At 45.0% G+C, this 19,640-nt stretch overlaps 2 protein-coding genes across 2 annotated transcripts in view; both read right to left on the bottom strand.

The window, feature by feature from the left end:
• Window positions 1-19,640, bottom strand: part of LOC149331763 (membrane metallo-endopeptidase-like 1) — a 607,819-nt gene that overhangs the window by 120,252 nt on the left and 467,927 nt on the right. The gene's annotated exons all lie outside the window — the stretch shown is intronic.
• Window positions 4,969-19,339, bottom strand: LOC149331778 (uncharacterized). Its single transcript, XM_089555752.1, has 5 exons — window positions 19,322-19,339; window positions 18,954-19,005; window positions 16,555-16,745; window positions 15,482-15,845; window positions 4,969-5,087 (listed from the first exon to the last, which is right to left on the bottom strand). The coding sequence occupies exons 2-5, from the start codon at window positions 18,979-18,981 to the stop codon at window positions 4,969-4,971; spliced, it is 702 nt and encodes a 233-aa protein (XP_089411878.1). The 5' UTR covers window positions 18,982-19,005; window positions 19,322-19,339.

The raw sequence follows: 19,640 nt of genomic DNA, 5'->3' as shown, positions 1-19,640 counted from the left end.
TGCTGACGTCATCAAGAGGCTTAGGGAGAAAGGTGGGTAGGCAGAGCAGCTACCTTCTTTCTTCTACAATTAGGCAAGGCGTCCTGCGTTTGCTGACAAGAGCAGACAACAGAAAATCTACAGCCTACCTACAGACTTTCAGTGCAGTGCCCAAAGGGTTGACGAACTGCATTGCTGGGTGATGGCGACAAAGGAGCGATGTGCCCCTTTAAAATGTGTCAAGCTTTCGAACTAATAAAATAATGTGAACGTTACGCCTCATTTGGCAAACATATTGAGCTCTATTAGCACCATGATTAATAAATTTTCCTCCTAGGACAAAAGGATTACGATGTCTACAGCGATCGGCGTCCTCTGACTCGTTTCCTTCTCTTTGACTACAGTAATACGACCAGATTTAATCCATTCCAGCTGTGTCGGCTTGCTTCAAGGCACACTGAGCACGAATTCAACCAGGCCACTTCTAATAAATGACCATGCTCTAATGAAAAAAATCTTGCTTTCACTTAAAACGCAGCTTCCAGAAGCGTAAAGGGTAAACAAAAAAATAAAACTCGGGCGTCGGCACCACCAGCCTATTTGGCAAGAGCACTGCTGTACGCAGATAGCTTTTCTTTTGTGAGGATCTCTGAGGCTAGGTCTAGTATTGATTGAATTACAAACGGAGATCATTGAGTCCTCTTTGTTGTTAACGCACCACGTTTCAATGCAGTGGCCGGAGAGTTGTTAACTTTAATTTTCTCGGCGAAACAACACTCTTTCGCTGTATCAGTGTCTTGATTCATTCCTGTAGTGTCCATCTAGTAGCCAATGCGGCAAGTTTGCGTGGTTAAAAGGCATTAGATATGTGTCAGTGATGGCAGATCTTTGGGTATGTTTGGAATTTAGCAGTTCACCTTATACCAAAACTGTTCCACCTAGACAAAAAAAAATGCTACCATAGATGCTCAGAAACTATAGCACCTGGAATGAGGATTAGTGAAAAAGCTTTGCAACTTACCGGACATCTCTGACATCTGCGCCATCTCAGCTGAGAGGATGAGAAAAAAAAGTACTGCATGAAGTTAATGATAATACATTTTTTTTAGAAAACGTCACCATTTCGAAACAGTCTGTCAAATCCGATAAACCAAACTGGATAAGCCGAAGTTGTTTATGAACACTACTCATTCACATCTGGAAGATTGTATTACCAAAATCAATACAGAGTTGAACCCAGTTGTAACGAAGTTGAAGAGGCCCGGCGATTACTTCGTTATAGCCTGTGTTGAGAGAGCTTCCACGGGAAATCATCATTCTTTCGTTATATTCCTTACTTCGTCATAACGAGATTCAACTTATCTGCCGATCCCTCCTAAGGACCATTAGTTTTCTCCTGTATACTGCCAGAATCATGCTCCGCAGATTTTATATGGCTGGTTTGGTTTGGTTTATGGGGTTTAACGTCCCAAAGCGACTAAGGCTATGAGAGACGCCGTAGTGGAGGGCTCCGGAAATTTCGACCACCTGGGGTTCTTTAACGTGCGCACAGGTTTTATATGGCAGTAATAGCGAAAGCAGAATCGCACCTAGTAGTTATTACTGCCACAGGTTTTATATGGCAGTAATAACTACTAGGTGCGATTCTGCTTTTGCTACGCCTCGGAATATTAGACCTTTTATAATTTTCTATCTACATTTCTAAAGCATCTTACGATATTCCACAGTTGCCTGACGATCACCATATCAAACGCGCCCCAATGGTTTTCGAAGGCAACCCTAACTACCTGATGAGGGCGCCGGACAACATCTAAAAGCACGATGTTGCTGCGAATCGGAATCCTAAACCATTCCTCCCAATATTTTCTTTAACAGCACGTTGCAATAATCCACTGCTCCCCCAGTTAAAAGTGATGTCCAAGAAATCTGGATTTCTTGCGACTGGTCAAGAAAAACCTTTTCGCGTTGTCACATTTGAGACTGCTGTGGTTTGTGGGGTGTTTAACGTCCTAAGGCGACTCAGGCTATGAGGGATGCCGTAGTGGAGGGCTCCGGAAATTTCGACCACCTTGGTTTTCTTAACGAGCATCGACATCGCACAGTACGCGCGCCTCTAGAATTTCGCCCCCAGGGAAATTCGACCGCCGCGGCCGGGATCGACCCTGCGACTTTCAGTTCAGCAGCACAGTGCCATAACCACTGAGCCACCGCGGCGGCTTCTTGAGAGGGAGTTAGTTTATTATGTATATACGTAACGTCTTTCATCACTAGTTTCTACTAATACTAGTTGTGAAGCGTGAGTATCTTATTGCTTGCTTGTTGCATTAGTGTCTAGGCGTAGGCTCCAAAAGTGACAAACATCAAACTCAAATCGGACCAATGGGCCACCTTATCTCGTGCGTCTGCTGTCCTAGCATGCTTGTAACCAGATAACGTTTGTGATACAGATTGGAAAGCCCAACAATTTTATGCCGATGGCTCTAACTATTGGCAGCGATACTCACCTATGGTTTTGCCGGTTTAATATGTCAAAGTCCTCAGGTAGTCCACAGCAGGCTAATGCGCTTACGCAAGGCTCACTGGAAGCTTAGATGACACCACTGCATGAAAAAAATAAAAGTAATGGTAATTAGAATGCAAGTCAGTGGATGTTTTCTGTAAGCAATGCCCTGCAGTGCAAACATCGCACCTTGATCCGATAAAATGCAGGAGACAGTTTCTAAGAACAACATTCCTCAATGACGGTTGAGGCGTATGAATCCGTAAAAAAAAAAAAAAAAATCGGAAAAGACATCAAAGCTCCCTCCGCCTTAAGGGTATGACGCGATAGCGTAATGGGTTAATTCCCATTTATGCAGAAGGTCATTCTCTACTTTACATTCATAGATCCCTGCGAGTTCTCATTACTCTCCTGGCGCTGTAGTACAGCGGTTAAGCCATGCGCGCCACTGCCCTGCGACGCCAGCTGCTCCCAGCGGTGGGCCTTGTGCGACCCAGGTTGCTCTTTTTGAGCAAACACATTAGTTTAACTGCCACCTGCTACGGTGGGCAGTTTGCTCGCTATAAGGTGGGAACGTTGTGATGACGCTGTTGGGTCGCGTGACCTAACTGGCCCACCTGCAGTCTACGTTCCTCTCTGTGCGCTACTTGCCAGAGTTATGCTCGTGATGCTTCGCTTACAACGACAACACCGACGCCGGAATTCCTGGCAAACGGGCCTTTTCAAGCTATCGCGTAAAGAGCAGACTACTGGACTATGCAACCTTTGCCAAAGTGAATTAAATCTCATTTCAGCTAATTACAAGAAGCCCTTGAATTTCCCACAGCACCCCTTGGCACTTCTTGGATCCATTTGCCGTCCGCTTGGTAGCAAACAATGTGACGTCAGCGGGTGTGTGGCCCTCTAATAAAACATCGCAAGGAGCTCCACATGATGCGCTGCAGCCTTCCATTCGGTTTCCACCTACCAGGCCAAAGCGCCCGTGGTGATACCGGGCTCGGGCGCGTATTCCTCAAGCATATCTCCTCGAAGCACTGGAGCAACTAACTCCTTCTGGACTCACATTAAGCTCACATTGCTGCATATTGACGAACAGTATATCTCACAACCGCACGTGTGCGTGGTGAATTGAGAGCGAAGAAGTTCTGCCGACACCGTTTCTCAAAATTGCTTGCAGCAACTGCCTCAACTTTTAAGTCTAGCTTGCGCAAGAGTTATACACCAATATACAAAGTTCGAAGTGTGCGCACCCCAAATCGAACGGTGAGCTGGGAGCGCCGGTGTAACATTCGACGCGCTTTCAGCCTCCAGCGACGCCTATCAGACAGCCGCAGCTAGCATAAATGCGCAATAGTGACATCTCACGTGACTGCATCCTGGGAGTGTTCTCTAGTCACCAGGAGAGTCCAGAGGGTGCTGCTCGAATGCATTTAAAGGATATGGTTTGACAATGCGCGGCCAGGGCTGGTTTATTCCAAAGTAGCACAAATCGTCGCACAATGGGTAACGTATTGGCAAAGACTGGTGCTACAAAGGACCAGAGTGAAACCGTCAATTTGCAATATTAGGCCATTAGCTATCATCTACAGGGACGCACGTCAAGTCAGGTTCCTACAAGTATTCTACTCAGGGGTTTGAAATCTCGCATTACAGGACTGATAAAACACACCGAGGTAGCAGAAGGCTCTATAAAATTCCAGGTAGTGATTCCTTTAACGCTCCAGAAAATAGAGTAGCGTGTTGGCTTTTCACTTCCATTGATGTGCGGGGGCGGCGTCCGCGACCAGGACCAGAGACGCGGTAAAGCTGAGCCGCTCAGCCTTCACTGAGACCGTTACCTGGGAGAAGTCCAGACCGGAACGGTGTTGGCACAGACGCCTGTCTAGTGGACGGTCCAGCTATCATCTACGGGGACGAATCATCTACAATCAAGTCACATTCCTAAGCGTATTTTACCCTGGAGTTTAAAAATCATATTACAGGACCAATGGAACAGAACGTGGTAGCGCAAGGCTCTATTAAATTCGAGCTAGTGCTTGGTTTAACACTCCCAAAAAGAGGGTCCCACGCTAGCTATTCACTTCCATCGATGTGCGGGAGCGGCGTCCGGGACCAGGACCAGAGACGTGGTAAAGCCGTAGCCGCTAAGCCTACTCTAAAATAGTTACCTGGGAGAAACCGTTACTTCGGAGAAGTCGAGACCGGGGTGGTGTTGGCACAGGCGCCGGTCTAGTGGACGGTCCAACTATCAACTACATGGACCCATCTTCCGTCAAGTCGCGTTCCTGCACGTATTCTACTCTAGGGTTTAAAATCTCATATTACAGGACTCATCAAGCAGTACGAAGTAGCGGAGGGCTGAAGAAAATTCGAGCTAACGCTTGGTTTAATACTCCCGAAAATAGGGTAGCGTGCTAGCTGTTCACTTCCATCGATGTGCGGGGGCGGCGTCCGGGACCAGGACCACAGGAGCGGTAAAGCTGTAGCCGCTAAGCCTTCTCTGAGATCGTTACCTGGGAGAAGTCGAGACCGGGGTGGTGCTGGCACAGGCGCCTGTCCAGTGGACGGTCCAAGGATGGGCAGAAGTGGAGGGGCAAGGCAGGTAGACCTGGGCCAAGCAAGGGCGCACCTGGCTCGTGAAAAGGCCGACGGGTAGTCTTAGCAGGATCAGGCGAGAGAGCAACCGGACAGCTCGAGTGCTGGGGTTCGAAAGAGCAACGGCAGGGGCAGGCTCACGAGCTGCTTCTTCTTCTTCTTCTTCTTCTTCTTCTTCTTCTCATCAGTAAACATGGCACATACCCACGCGGGGGGATTGGCCAAGGTACGGTGGCGAATGCCAAGGAGGTATATGTGCGGAAAAAGAAACTAAGTAGAATAGTAGAATGACTGAAATTCGAAAATATATTAATTATTTAAATTTTTAAATAAATTAGGTTAGATATACCAAGAATAAAATAAAATACGCTTTTTGGATATGCCGTGGAATTTTATATGCAGTTAACAGGGTAAGCAGCCAGTTGCAATAATATGTAATCGTAACAGAGGATTTTGAAGAGTACAAAAAAACGAGAAACAAACTAAATTCTGACCTATGAAAGGCCAAGTTACAGTACTTTACAGCGAAATTTTCTGATGCTGCGCATACCCATGACACAGCGAAGATATGGGAGGCTTTCAGAACACTTAGCTCTCCAAATGCACAACGTACCATAGTTTCCGTCAACGTTAATGGTTCCGAATATAGCGGCACTGATTTGGCAGATACGTTTAACTCTAACTTCCTTTCCTCGGGTGACTTCCCTTTCCGCGGGAGCAGCAACGCTGGATTTCTGTGCTATATGCAACATGCCTTGAGTTCGTCAATATATCTGGAACCTTGTGATGCTGGCGAGGTACTGAAGGTAATCGCATCCTTTAAATCAAATCATTCATTTGGCTACGACAACATAAATGTTAGGCCATTTAAGGCTGCTTCACGAGCTCTTTGTGGCCCGTTAGCACATATATGCAATCGCATGCTTGTAATTGGTGTTTTTCCAGAAGATATGAAAAAAGCACGAGTCATCGTTCTTCATAAAGGTGGACCAAGAAATGATTTCAATAATTACCGCCCCATCTCACTTCTCCCTGTTTTCTCTAAGGTGGCTTAGCAAGTTATTTTCACCGGACTATCAAATTTCTTTTTCAAACATAACATAATTACTGACAAGCAGTACGGTTTTCAAAAACACAAATCAACCGAAGACGCGCTTCTGTCGATCAAAGATACCATCGCGAAGAGCTTATTGGAACAGAAATTAACCGCAGGCATTTTTTTGGACTTTAGAAAGGCTTTCGATTCAGTTAAGCACGATATCCTGCCGGAAAAAAATTGAAATTTATGGTATTAGAGGTACACCACTACAACTTATTAGAGCATACCTGCACAACCGCCCTCAATTTACAGAAATTAATGGTGCGCGCTCATCTTCGGGAATGATGAAGTACGGAGTTCCACAAGGCTCTATACTAGGTCCGCTCCTCTTTTTGTTATATATTAATGATTTCGTTAACATTCCACTGACACAAGAGGTTGCATTATATGCGGACGATACTAATGTATTCTTTTCTGACGAAAATTCTGAACACCTAGAAACAAAATGCAATAACTGGGTAGTAGAACTGGGGCAATGGTTAAACACTAATGAGCTACAGCTAAATGTGTTAAAAAGTAAGTACGTATTGTTTCGCGCGCGAAACAAACCAATTCAGCATAGTTTCAACCTTAGCTTTGCAGGCTATACCTTAGAAAGGGGAGAATCCCAAAAATTTCTCGGCGTCATTTTCCATGAGCATCTATGCTGGAATGCCCACACAGCAAACTTAAAAACAAGTCTTTCAAGGTCCCTAGGCATCATCAACAAATATAGAAATCTTTTACCCGTCTGGCTTAAAACAATGCTGTATTATTCCCTAATAGAATCTCGACTAAAGTATTGTTTGCTAGTCTGGTGTACCACCTCAAAACAAAATCTTACCTCATTGTTCACTGTACAAAAAAAAAGGCAATTAGAGCCATTTATTGTTTAGGAACACAAGACCACACATTGCCTTATTTTCTTAAATCCAAAATACTTCGTTTAGAAGACATTGTTTTGCTTCAAACTGCTGTGTATGTTTGCAAAAAGATAAATCTGAATCTGAATTCTTTCAATACAACATTCATTAAACATGACCCACACTCCCTCAGATATACACGATACGTCACTCCTCGCATTAGAACTAATTATGGTATGCAGATGGCCTCGTATGCTGTTTCGGTCTTAATTAATAAACTCCCATTCATTTATACCTTGTCTCAGGATTTCAAAACTGCTCGTTCATTTAAAAGTGTTATTAAACATTACCTTCTTTCAACTGTTTGTATTTAACGCTGTTTTCTTGTTCCCTGTTTGGTCGATGCGTTATGTTTAAGGCCTTGTCCGCTGTGTAGTGTTTTATGCAATGCGTGCCTCATGCTTCAGTGGATGCATTCATTTCCTTTTTTTGTGTTGATGTTTCTTTTTAAACATTGCCCCACAGTGTTGCTGCTGTAAACTTATATCTGTACGTATGTTTTTTTTTGTTTTTTTTTTTTTGCTTGGGGCCCGGAGCCCCGTCAGGTAGAATTTATCTGCCTTTAGCTCCGGGCTCCAGTATTCTTGATAATCCGAAATAAAATTCAATTCAATTCAATTCAAGGTAGCCGCAAATAGCGCTTAACTAGAATCCCGTGGCGCTCGCACCATACGAGAGCAGAACTGGTCCTAGCGAGGGAGTCCTAACCTCGAAAGAGGGACCTCCAAATACTGTTTTCTCTGAAATGCGAACCGCCGGCAAGAGAGGAGAAAATGGTCTATTGTTTCAACTTCTCTCCATGAGTTACAAAGGTTTGTCGTGGCGAACCCGCATCTGCATAAGTACAAGTTGAGGTGGAGGATTCTGCATTGCAAAAGCGTCATGGACACTTCACACAGCTTTGACTTAAACGATCGCACATTCCATGGGAACTTTAAATGTTGAAAATCCGCGGTATTCAGCAACGGATCATCCTAGCTGGCTGATATATGTTGCAACCGCTGGAAACGGGAGCTCTCCAACAGAATGAGGTGAGGTACGAGATAGATTACAGCGGCTGTGAGAGCTGACCTTGCCAATAAATTAGCTACCTCGTTGAAATAGATACCCGAATGACCAGGTACCCAGACAAAGTGGACTTCTCTTAGTGTGCGCGAAACAAAAAACGTAAGGGAACGCTTCAATAGAGAGATGCTGGAAATTTGGAGAGACTAAAACTGAAAGGCAGTCTTCAAGGAAAAGTACCCGTGCTACATGCCTCGGAATTTTTAGAAACAGCCAAACTAACAACCAAAAACTCTGCAAAGAATACAGGAGTATAATAAGGAATACGATGGAATAGCTGAAAGCCATATCCTGTGAATATATCCCAATCGCCGCCTTCTCACAGCTCCCGGAAGCATCAGTGTAGAGAACAGCATGATGAGGAAAATGCTAAAAGTGTTCAGCAAGGAGAGCATTTAGGATATTTGCTGCCATGTGTTTTGCATGGGACGGAAAGATATGGTCGTAATAGAAGACGGGGTCAGCCTGCGTGTCAGCAACTCATTGCAAGGAGGTCAGATCGGCCTGAAACGGGGTTAACCGGTTCTGCGTGAACCTAACTTGCGGAAGCTGATAACGTGGCCAATGATTAGAGAAAAACAGGTGTGTGTGTGTGTGTGTGTGGGGAGGGGGGGGGGTAGAAAAATGGGAATATTAACACCGGGGGCCGGGTCAAAGGACATGAGGAAAAAACGCACCGTGAGTAGTTGCAAGCGGCAGTATAGATCGGTAATACGGGCTTCCAGATAAAGGAGAGCATTTGAAGATGATTTTGGGAGCCCGAGGCATAGCCGTAGAGCACGCCTTTCCAGTAAGGCTAAGAGTTGCAGCTTGTAGTTTGCGCTACCAGAGAACAAGAGGCAATCGAATTCCAGAATTGGGCTCATATAAGCCTTATAGAGAAACGGTAAGGTGTCGCGACGCATGCCAAAATTTTTATTGCCTAAAAATCGAACCTCGTCTTCGTTGTTCCCGGCCACAAGATCTGGCTCGTAAATTTAGATATCCGTTATCTTGGAAGCGGCTATGCTGAAGAAGCATTGCAGATGATGATGTCGGTTGAGCTATAATTAATGAGCCGACGGAACAGAGGCTGCTATGCATAGATGAGAAGGCGAAAACTTATTTTAGGCGTGATATCTTACTCATCATGTTTCGAAATTTTGTGGGGTCTGCTGGATGGATGGATGGATAGGAGCGCCCCCTTTGAAACGGGGTGGTGGCAATTCCCACCATGCTCACCTTTTCTTTCTTTATTATTTTTTGTTTACTGTGTTGGCAATTCTCATTAAGAATCGCCATCATCTTTACCTACGGTTTCCTACAATTCTAACCTTACGCCACATCTCTGCTTTTCAGCCACCAATCCTCCAACCGCTTTTTGCTAACTTCCACTGCAGATTTATTTACATGACCATTATTAACTTTAAGCCCTAGGTCCACAGGAAGAGTGACTGCGCCTGGATCCTGCGCCTGCCAATCTGAATCACAGCGCCATCTGTGACAGCAACTACTCATCATGTTTCGAGATTTCGTGGGGTCTGCCACGACCCTGAGGTCACAGCGCCATTTTTGGCAGCTACTGGCAGCGACATTGGTCATGTCGTGTGCGGATCGAAATTTCACTCTTGGAGGAAGAGAATCCAGACGTCCCGTGCGCGGGCGAAGTGCATCACAGCCCCCTGCTTGTCCAGCGACCGAAATCACTGAATGTTCAGGGAGAGGAGATGCACCGCCGGCTTTGCAAGACTATTTTCAGAGCCATACCATGCCTAATACGCCTGTTCTCGTCCGATCACGGAACAAGCCTGCAGGCAAAGAATTTATTCTATTTTGCTCAGCGCAACTAGCGCCCCATGTTTTGATCATGGATGTTGACAGCACAAGCAGGAGCGCTAGCTTCGACAGCGTTCCACCTCAAGTATGAAACAGAGTACAATGTGACCGGAAGTGTGTACCGCCGATAGGGGCAGCAAGCGTTCCGCAGGCTGCCTATACCGATAATGTTTGCGTTTCTTTCCCCCTTGTCCTTTTCTGACTGTCCCTTCACCTCTTTCATTTCATTCCTCCAGTCTGTCTTCTATCCCTTTATTTCCGCTGCCCAAGCTCCAGTGCCTCCCATAGCGATGGCAGATGCAGGTTCTAGCAAAAATCTTTTCTTGCGAAAGCAATACTACTTGCACTTTGCAGGCTGACCACCATCGTGCCGCGGCGGTGACCGCCACTGACCTTCATCTGACCTTGATTGCATTACATTGGATTAGATTGGATTACATTAGATTGGATTGGACTGGATTGGACTGGACTGGACTGGATTGGATTGGATTAGATTAGATTAGATTAGATTGGATTGGATTGGATTGGATTAGATTACATTGGATTGGATTGGATTGGAATGGATTGGATTGGATTGTATGTGATTGGATTTGTTTGTATTGGTTTGGATTGGATTGGATTGTATAACCGATGCATCCCCACAAATCTAACCACAAGCACCACCACCAGCTAAACTACCAGCTGTACCATGGCGTAGGTACGGATATTGCTTTCGCAATTACCGGGCTAAACCAAGCTAAGCCACTGCGAATTTTTTCCTTCATTTTATTATTATTTTGATAAAGTCACTACTACTACTATGCAGCAGCGGCACAAGCGGCGAAAATTGCCGCCTCAGTGAACATTTAAAGACTGCAGCTTTGATATATGCCTGTTTTTCTTATTTACCTGATTCATTCTGAGCAGGTGGAAGCTTTCGTATCGCTCACTGTCCGAGTACATCCATTTCCGGCCGCGCAGACAAGTGTGATCTGTTGAGCAGATAAAATGCATCACTCGCCGCCACGATGCTTCTTCCGGAGGTGTGAACCGTGATTTGTTGCTTCATCTGGCCAATTAGAGAGCCGTTTCATGACATCATGCCGTCGATAGCAATGCCTGAGTAGGGAAGAGTCTGCTAAGCTTAGAGCAATACGACGACGGCAGGACCGCTGCACCCGTCCCCTTCGACTGCGAAACCACTTTCGGGTTTTGATTAGCTGGATTTCGCTGTGCATTCGCTGATGCAAAGAACGCCCACTTATGTGTTGGCATGTTTGCACTTGGCTGCAATAGCGGCGTCCTGCAAAATGCAGGTCTCGGTTTTCCGTGCTCGTAAAGTAGGAACTCGCCTGAAAGTGTGTCAAAAGGTCCTTTCAATTAGCGACCGTACTCTCCTGACAGTGGTTACGTCAGTCGAAGTATATCTGCTAAAACATGCTGCAAAGTGTTACGAGTACAACCTCACCACTTGGAAAGCTTGCATCATGTTGTATTTGAATGTGCTCAGCACAAAGTGGTTCTAACAGTACATCTCCTGAACGTTGTTGCAATGAGTATACGACCACTCAGCGAACAAAAAAGATCTGTCACTAGCAACTCGCGCAACTTGAGAAAGCTCGCGAGGCTGGCAGCTGAGATGGGAAATCTGAAAGGTGATCTGGGTTACAACAGGCGACCTTCAATTGATCGAAGGAGAGCCAATCCCGCGCGGGTTGGACGATCCTTAAAACGCCGGGTAAAATAATATCATTAGTGTTTCTCCTGAACTTAAAAGTTACAGTTAAATGCAGTTATAGGATGAGAAGACAGTTGCTAGTGCCACGAAAGGAGCGGTAACTCATGTGGTCTACAGGGTCGAAATATAGTCCGGAATGTGGGAAAAAGTATGAAGGGACTTCCCTCTAAACAATCCGAGTCATTTTAAGATGGCGAGCTTTAAATAAGTATCGAAATCAAGCGCCCATGCCAGGCACGCCATTTTCAGCGCCCGAAATTGGCGCCTGAAAAGGGCTTCAGTACGAGTGCAGCCCCTTGTGGCCGCCCCCTCCGTATGAGTCACACTAACTGTCCGCGCCTCCCGCCGCTGTTATCTCAACAGTAATATCAGCTTTTTTCCCCTCATGAGGCATTGCGCTCACTTATACGCCAGCCACTCGTGAGATAAGCCATGACGATATCTTGTCACGAAACTTATTCTTATCATTCTTGTCACGAATCTTCAGCCATTGTTTCATCTATAGCTAGCGCCCGCCGCTAAAGTTGCCAGATAGCATGAAGTAGCCGGCGCCCGCCGTAACATCCGTATCTAGATGTTCATTAAGATTTCCTATTATATAATGACTGCCAGCGTACTTGATCTGCAAAATTTCTTTCGAATTTGATGTTGAAATATAACAGGGTGACTTGCACAGGGAGATTGCGGAGATTGCTGCTTGCGGAAAGGGAAACAGGATCGCTCCGATTTACGGCATGACCAGCTGGAGCACTTCACCGGAGTGTACGCATCATGCCTGCTGTCACAAGGTTTGATACAAAAGCCACAGCTCATAACACGTTCTTCGGATGATTCAGCTTATCTGTCTGCTGTCCCTGAGTCGGGAGTACAGGACGTGTTGCAGATCGTGCCCAAGGCACAGCCACCAGGAACATGTGGTATTAGGATTGGCGATTTAGTGAGAAACTTACTTTGAGAGTTTAAAAGAGTGATTGGTTTATAACATCAAAGAAGCGCTCATTAGAGTTGAAATCCTGACCGCCATGAAAACGATTATGGTAAGACCAATATACAGAAATGGATCTAGAAGGGTTTATGGTAACTATACACTGATAAAGCTGCCGCGGTGGCTCAGGGGTTATGGTGCTCGGCTGCTGACCCGAAAGACTCGGGTTCTATCTCAACTGTGGCGGTCGAATTTCGATGGAGGCGAAATTCTAGATGCCCATGTAATGTGCGATGCCAGTGCTCGTTAAAGAACCCGAGGTGGTCGAAAGTAACGGAGCCCTTCACTACGGCGCCCCACATAGCATCAGTCCCTTTGGGACGTTAAAACTCATAAGCAAAAAAAAAAAACATACCCTAATCGCAATACTGAAATCTCTAGCAAGCATTTTAAAAAACAGACCATTTATTCATGACGTCGTTCTGCAGGAAACACAAATGCTAATCACGATTGAGTACGGATTTTGTAAAGGCGACAGTTGAAAAAACCTACTCGGGCCTTAATGCTTTGGTATCCAATAAAATAAAAAATTATAACTTAATACTTTGTCGGCCTAGAGACAGCCTTTCATACCTACAATAAACCACTAGATATTATTGCACAAATTTGATATTGGTCAATGTGCAGTTTCATGCTGGCTTGTGCATTGGCCTGTGTAAGTGTCAGTAGTTTCCTAAGACACTGGATATTTTTATACTTTTTCTGGCATTAGTGAAGACGTGGTTAAAGCAGGTTAATGACGTTAACTAAAGTCGTCATAAAAATTTATTCTGCAGTAGGATATTTTAATTATTAATGTATAATTTGGTACTAAAATGAGATTGAGAAATTAGATATATCTGCAATCTCTAGCAATTTAACTTGTGCGCACGTGTGATAGCGAAACCATTTTTAATGAAGAAATTAGTTTTAGGATACCGCTACTTGAACCTTTTAGGCTGGTTTTGGTTTATAGGGCTTAACGTGCGAAAGCGACTCAGAATATGAAGGACGCCGTAGTGAAGGGCTCCAGAAATTTCGACCAGTTGGGTTTCTTTTACGTGCACTGACATCGCACGTACAGTACACAGGCTTCTAGAATTTCACCTCCATTGAAATTCGACCACCGCGGCCGGGATTGAACCCGCGTCTTTGTGGGCAGCAGCCGAGCATCATAACCACTGAGCCACCACGGTGACCTAACTTTTCAGACTCTCCCTTCTATGTATGAGCAGTTCTGCTGTAGGATGAGAAGGTATATTAACCATTATTTCCGAGTGATGAGCACGTTTTCGTGACTATCAATATATTGCATTCTTAGCGCTAGGATTCCGTTAAGTTGCATCTTTCATCTTCCTTTAGCACTGCTCTTCGAAAATTGGTGCAAATCTTTCTAGGGAACTACCCCTTCATGATCTAGAATCCTGGCCCAGTGCTGCCAGAATGATGCGATCTGGTCGGAAACGGTTTTGTGGAAAGATTTCGTAACCATTACGATTCGCTTTCCTTCACTACTTAATTTCCAGCATCATAGCGGCATGATGTTTATTCAGGTGTGAAGTTCTCCGTCCCAATCATCGGCGAAATAATTTTTTTTAGGTTTAATGGTTAGCCTGCATAAGATGAGCGCTGCACTTTCCCAGAGCAAACAGTGTCGACACAAAGGATTCACATATTGCAAATGCCTTAGACGTCGAGCCCTATCTGTTCAACCAGCAGCTTCGTGGATAATCATACATACATAATACGCTTAGAAATTAAAGGAAATCATTATGCCTTTTGCGCCACGGCGACATGTTCAGATTTCGCAACCCTTCGAAGCGCATTCCCTCCACCTTGCCAACAGGTGTTGTGCGTACTTGGCTCGTAGTTCCTCCACCCTCAGCTGACACCAAAGGTGAACATGATTTCCCAGGGCTTTGGCAGAGTTACCTATTCTCCCTCTATTTTCATCCCTGAACAAGAATCCAAAACGGCTCCGAAACATGTCGCAGCGCTTAACGACTGTTTTAATCGCACCTAAACCTGCGTCCTGCTCTCTTAGACAAGGACGCTTTCTCTGAGTTTGGAATCACTGACTAAAAGTAAGGGCGTATACTAAAAGTGTATGACATATTGAACCGCGTGTTAAAACTATTATACGCGCCGTTTCCGGCATGTAGTAAAACCATTTTATTTTCGTAATAAAGAAGCTAATACTGTTAGGAACAAGATTGAAGGTGTTTAACGCCTGACAAGGTTTGCATCGCCCGTACGGTAGGCAATGGAATCCGACACTATATGTGGCACTTCAAAACTTGCAGTAACATTTCTCCCCGCATAAATTCAATTGTGTAGTGCACAAAAGCTTAAAAAGACAATCAACAGCCCACCAGAGCGACAGGAACATCATGGTGGGCATGAAAAAAAAAATGCAAAGAGAATAAGAGCACATATAAACCCCACCCCAGACGCAAACAGTCTTTTTAACTTCACGACAGCCAAGGAAAAAAAGAGAAGCTTGAGAGAGAAATTTGTTTAAATCTTTCGCTACCGCGCCATAGGCAATCGTTCGCATATGATCGATTCAAATCGCCCGCGCAAAAAAGCTAATTTTGGAGCGTTGTGGACGTGCTCCGCCATCTAGTTAGCGAGCTCGACAAGTGCTCTTTCGATTGAAGGTTGCAGCAGCTAATCGCCGGTAGTTGTTATTTAGGCAAGTTAGGAGGCAAGGGACCAGGTGCGAATAGTCCACACGCCAATCTTGGTCTGATTGCTGCAAACGTGCAGCGCGGTCTGTGTTCCTTGCCTTTTAGACAGCAATTTGGGCCTGCTTCAGCTAGCGCCTTTTGTGTTAGCTCATCACGCAGCTCCTTCGTGATCGCGCGCACGATGTTGTCTGCTTCCAAAGACTTCTGGATGGCGGCTGTGGCGAACATTTTTTCTTGGGTGTGCTGCGCGCATGTCAAGAGTTCGTCGCCCTCTCTTTTATCTCGACCGTCGATAGTGGTCCGTGGAGACGACAGTGAGAACCTGATAGGCTGTTGATTAATCATAGGAGACATTATACAGCCGTTATGAGTCATCCCATGGACATGCCTAATGTGTAATGGAATCTCAAGCACAATGTTCAGGCCGTGATGTGTAACATCGCATGGACTGCCGAATCCGAAGTCCCACTGCAGAGATGTTATCAGCGGACGTTCGGTTGTCAGCTGAACTTGCACCACCTGCGAAAAAAGCGGGTCCGTCAGATAACTTACAACGCGTCTCGGTTCTTTAGTCCGGTCTCACCTACATTGCATTCTTGCAGCATTTGCACGCAGACATTGCCGGCTGGGTAGTTACTTGTAAAGGTGCCTTACACAGCTGGTACTACGCAAACAGCTAACTTTCAAGCGGTGATATAGTAACACCACATGGCTGCGCTGCTAACTAATCCATATCTTTGAGATAATACTGGTTCGTTCTAAATTAGGGCGTAGATACACAGTTTTTTTTTTTTTCAGCGTCTAAGCAGCTTTCCTTCACACATAATTTTTAATCGTCCGCTGGTCCTTTAAGAAAACTTCAATCAACACGTTTGCTCAAAACAATCTTTATTCTGTTGCATTAGGAATTTCCCGCTTTATATGTTAAACACTGTGTCCAAAAGTTGCGTCCCCTTCCCATCTCTCAAGTTCAAACAACAAAGGCACTTCAGGTGAAGTCAATGTTACAGTTGATTATTACACTAGCCTGCTCTTTGTAGCCCAGATAAACTCCCTTACCGCTTCAATTTTCTATAGCTCAAGTGTTTTGAATAGTCTTGTACATCGAATATTATTACTTCGTAAGCAAAACAGTCAAATAGAAAATAAAGAACTACAGACAAGAAAACTGTTTCCCTTCGCAGATTTTCTCTTATCAAGTTACGCATCATGGAACAGCCAAACGTACCGCTGATCGAAGTGACGTTTTTTCCTTGGAGACGACACGCAGCGGTCCGTTCCGTCGAAGGCTGCTTAGACCAGCCACCGTATAAGGCTGTGAGCATATGCCCTCATTTTCAGGCTCCAGTCGGGAGGTGTACAAGGATGGCATATCGTGGAGTTTTGCGTCCAGCACCTTTTCCAGGCGGCTTTCGAGCGCTGCAAGAACGTTGTTGATTCTTTCAAGAAATACGCGCGCTGAAAGTATACGAGTGTGGATAAAGAAATCATCGCAGTGGATTGAGGCGGATTAGCCACTTTTTGGCAAACAAATTCAAAATCCGTGAAAAGAAACATCAAAGGACGATTAGCTTAATTGGCAGTGCAAAACTGGTCTCAGCTTTGGAGGGACCCCGGAGTGTCACCAGACAACCGTGGGTATAGCGTTTGGTTGCGTTTGTTCTACTTTCGCACGATTCTGTTCATTACCGGTTAGGCGAACCTCACCCAAGACTCCAACCATTTCTGTGCATTTTTTTACCCTCCATTTTGGAAGGGCTTCTTGCTGCTGTCGGTTCTGAATGTTTGGTTACTGGTGATTTACCGCCCAAGAGAAAACTCTACATACGATACTTGAAAATTACCAATCAATATTCAGTCCTCACGCTTAGCTAAACGGTGAACTATTTTCAGCATGGTATAAAAAAAAGGGTGCTTTTCCCTCATTGCTTGTCATTTGAAATCTTTCCAACATGTGCACACTGTGATATAAGAGTTGTTATTCTCTGTGCAGAAAAAATTAATCACTCAGCGAGCATTTTGATGTAGCCTTTTGTAAAGTGTAAAGTGTTGTCACACTTTACAATAACCGCTTTATCAATGCACCGAAACGACATAATTTCGATTCATGTGTGTCTTGTCCATCCGCTATACTGATTTACTACTCTATGTAACCAATCCTTTTGAGAGATTTCAAGAAAATCTGCCCGTAATCATAAATTATCAAGCACTCGAATCGCTTCGTCCATGGGAAAAACCATACTCTAAGGAAAAAATTTTATTAATGTAGCAGTAAGAGGCGCACCATCCTGAAAAAGCGTCGTGACTATTATTAAATTATGGCTCTTGATTGGGGAAGTTATCGGTCGAAACTCGAAACTGCATGCACGTTCTACGCGTGCTCGTCAGTACGAGTAACACAATTCTGCCCTTATCCGCCAGTGTCTCACATCGTCCAGCGCCCTGTTTGCACATCTCTGCAGGCCCAACAATTCCAAAAATTATCTCACGCGTTGCCCTCACTACGGGGCACCTCGATGATTTTCTGCCATGTAACATTAGGCACTGTATCCCCGAAAACTTCTGTATCTCATCCGCCCACCTAACCCTTAAGGACCAGCGGTTATCTTGCCTTCGAATTAGGTGCCCTGCCCAAGCCCATTTTATCCTCTTGATTTCAACTCCGATATCATTAACCCGCGTTTGTTCTCTCACCCACTCCGCCCTTTCTGGATCTCTTAACGTTACACCTATCATTCTTCTTTCCATAGCTCGCTGCGTTGTCCTTAACTTAAACTGAACCCTCTTTGTTAGCCTCCACGTTTCTGCCCCATAGGTGAGTACCGGTAAGATACAGCTGTTGTATACTTTTCTCTTGAGGGATATTGGCAAAATGCCATTCATGATCTGAAAGAACCTGCCATATGCGCTCCACCCCATTCTTATTCTTCTAGTTATTTTCCTCTCATGATCCGGATCAGCGGTCACTACCTGCCCTAAGTAGACATATTCTCTTACTACTTCCAGCACCTCGCTACCAACTACGAACTGCTCTTCCCTTGCTGGCAAAAGACAGAGTTATTTGGAGACTCATGGGAGAGGCCTTTGCCCTGCAGTGGGTGTAGTCAGGATGATAATGATGATGATGATGATGAACATTAGACAGGGGACATTGTTACACTGTGTGACTGTAACGGCATCCAGTAGCGACCGCCCTGCTCCCGCCTTCCTCGATAGAAAGCATTGTGCATTAGGCTCGCATCGCACTGAAGGAAATCTGTATTGCTCGCTTTCACAATTCTCGAGGGTATTGCTTACGGGGAAAAAGAAACAAATAATCATTTCATGTTCACTGTATTTTCACGCACGAACAGCTCTGCTCATTCGACGTCGTGCTCTTTACACGGATGTGTATTTCTACAAACAAGTGTATTTATACAGAGGTATGCATTTCAGCCGTGTAGTCGGCTTTATTAAAAAATGGTAACTATTTTTTCTTCACCCTTCCACTGAATACACCACCTGAAGCAGAAGCATTAGTTCAAATTAGGACATAACGTGCGAAGCGATACCAGCGTTTTATATTTCGAACTTATTCCAAGACTACCATAAGAAACTCGTTTCGAATATAAAAGCGTATTAACGTACCAGCGAAGTCGGACTCTTCAGCGGCCATCGGATGACTCTAGATGACTACAGTCTGCGAACAAAAAACGCCAATAGAATAGCGTAAGGACAAGGTATAAATGCGTAATTAACTTATTACTAAACCCTTGCCAATTGCATTGCCTTTTCTATGCATTACATTAAGAAGAGCTCCGCCTAACGTGAACTCAGTTCCTAAATGATACACGTTGGCATTCGGTCAACGAAGTTGACTTACGGGGGAAAGAAAAGCATCCATCTATAGCTCGATGTAAGGAAAAAGAATATGCGCTGCTGGAGCTCTGTTTTTGGTCAAAACTGCGCTACTTAGTAGGTGATAGAAAAAGGCCCTTTGGGGACCTGCCACTTACAACAGCAGCTGGGCACAATGACAGAATCTGGAAGCTAGAAGACAAAAGTGAGCGGCAGTTATATACGTACGGTGGGAGAAAGAGGGGTGTTCCGACGGGCCGCGGTGGGGCGAGAGAGTGACCACTTATACTGCGTTTCATGCGTCAGGTGCAACGCTGTGAAAGGTACGAAGATAGTCCGCTTGAATAAAGAAAGGGACGCTTGTTACTCCGCGCTGGTTTTGTGGCCGAGGGGTTCAATGCAAGACAAAGCGAAAGCGTGTCGTCAGTGATGAGCGCTCATTTGATCAAGACCATGCCAAATTAATCATAGAATAAA

Source organism: Amblyomma mixtum, chromosome 8, assembly GCF_055824585.1.
Source record: "Amblyomma mixtum isolate Tamu chromosome 8, ASM5582458v1, whole genome shotgun sequence".
NCBI classification, from domain to species: Eukaryota; Metazoa; Arthropoda; class Arachnida; order Ixodida; family Ixodidae; genus Amblyomma; species Amblyomma mixtum.
The sequence above is the reverse complement of the archived record's forward strand: the minus strand, read 5'-3'. Positions and strand labels throughout refer to the sequence as shown.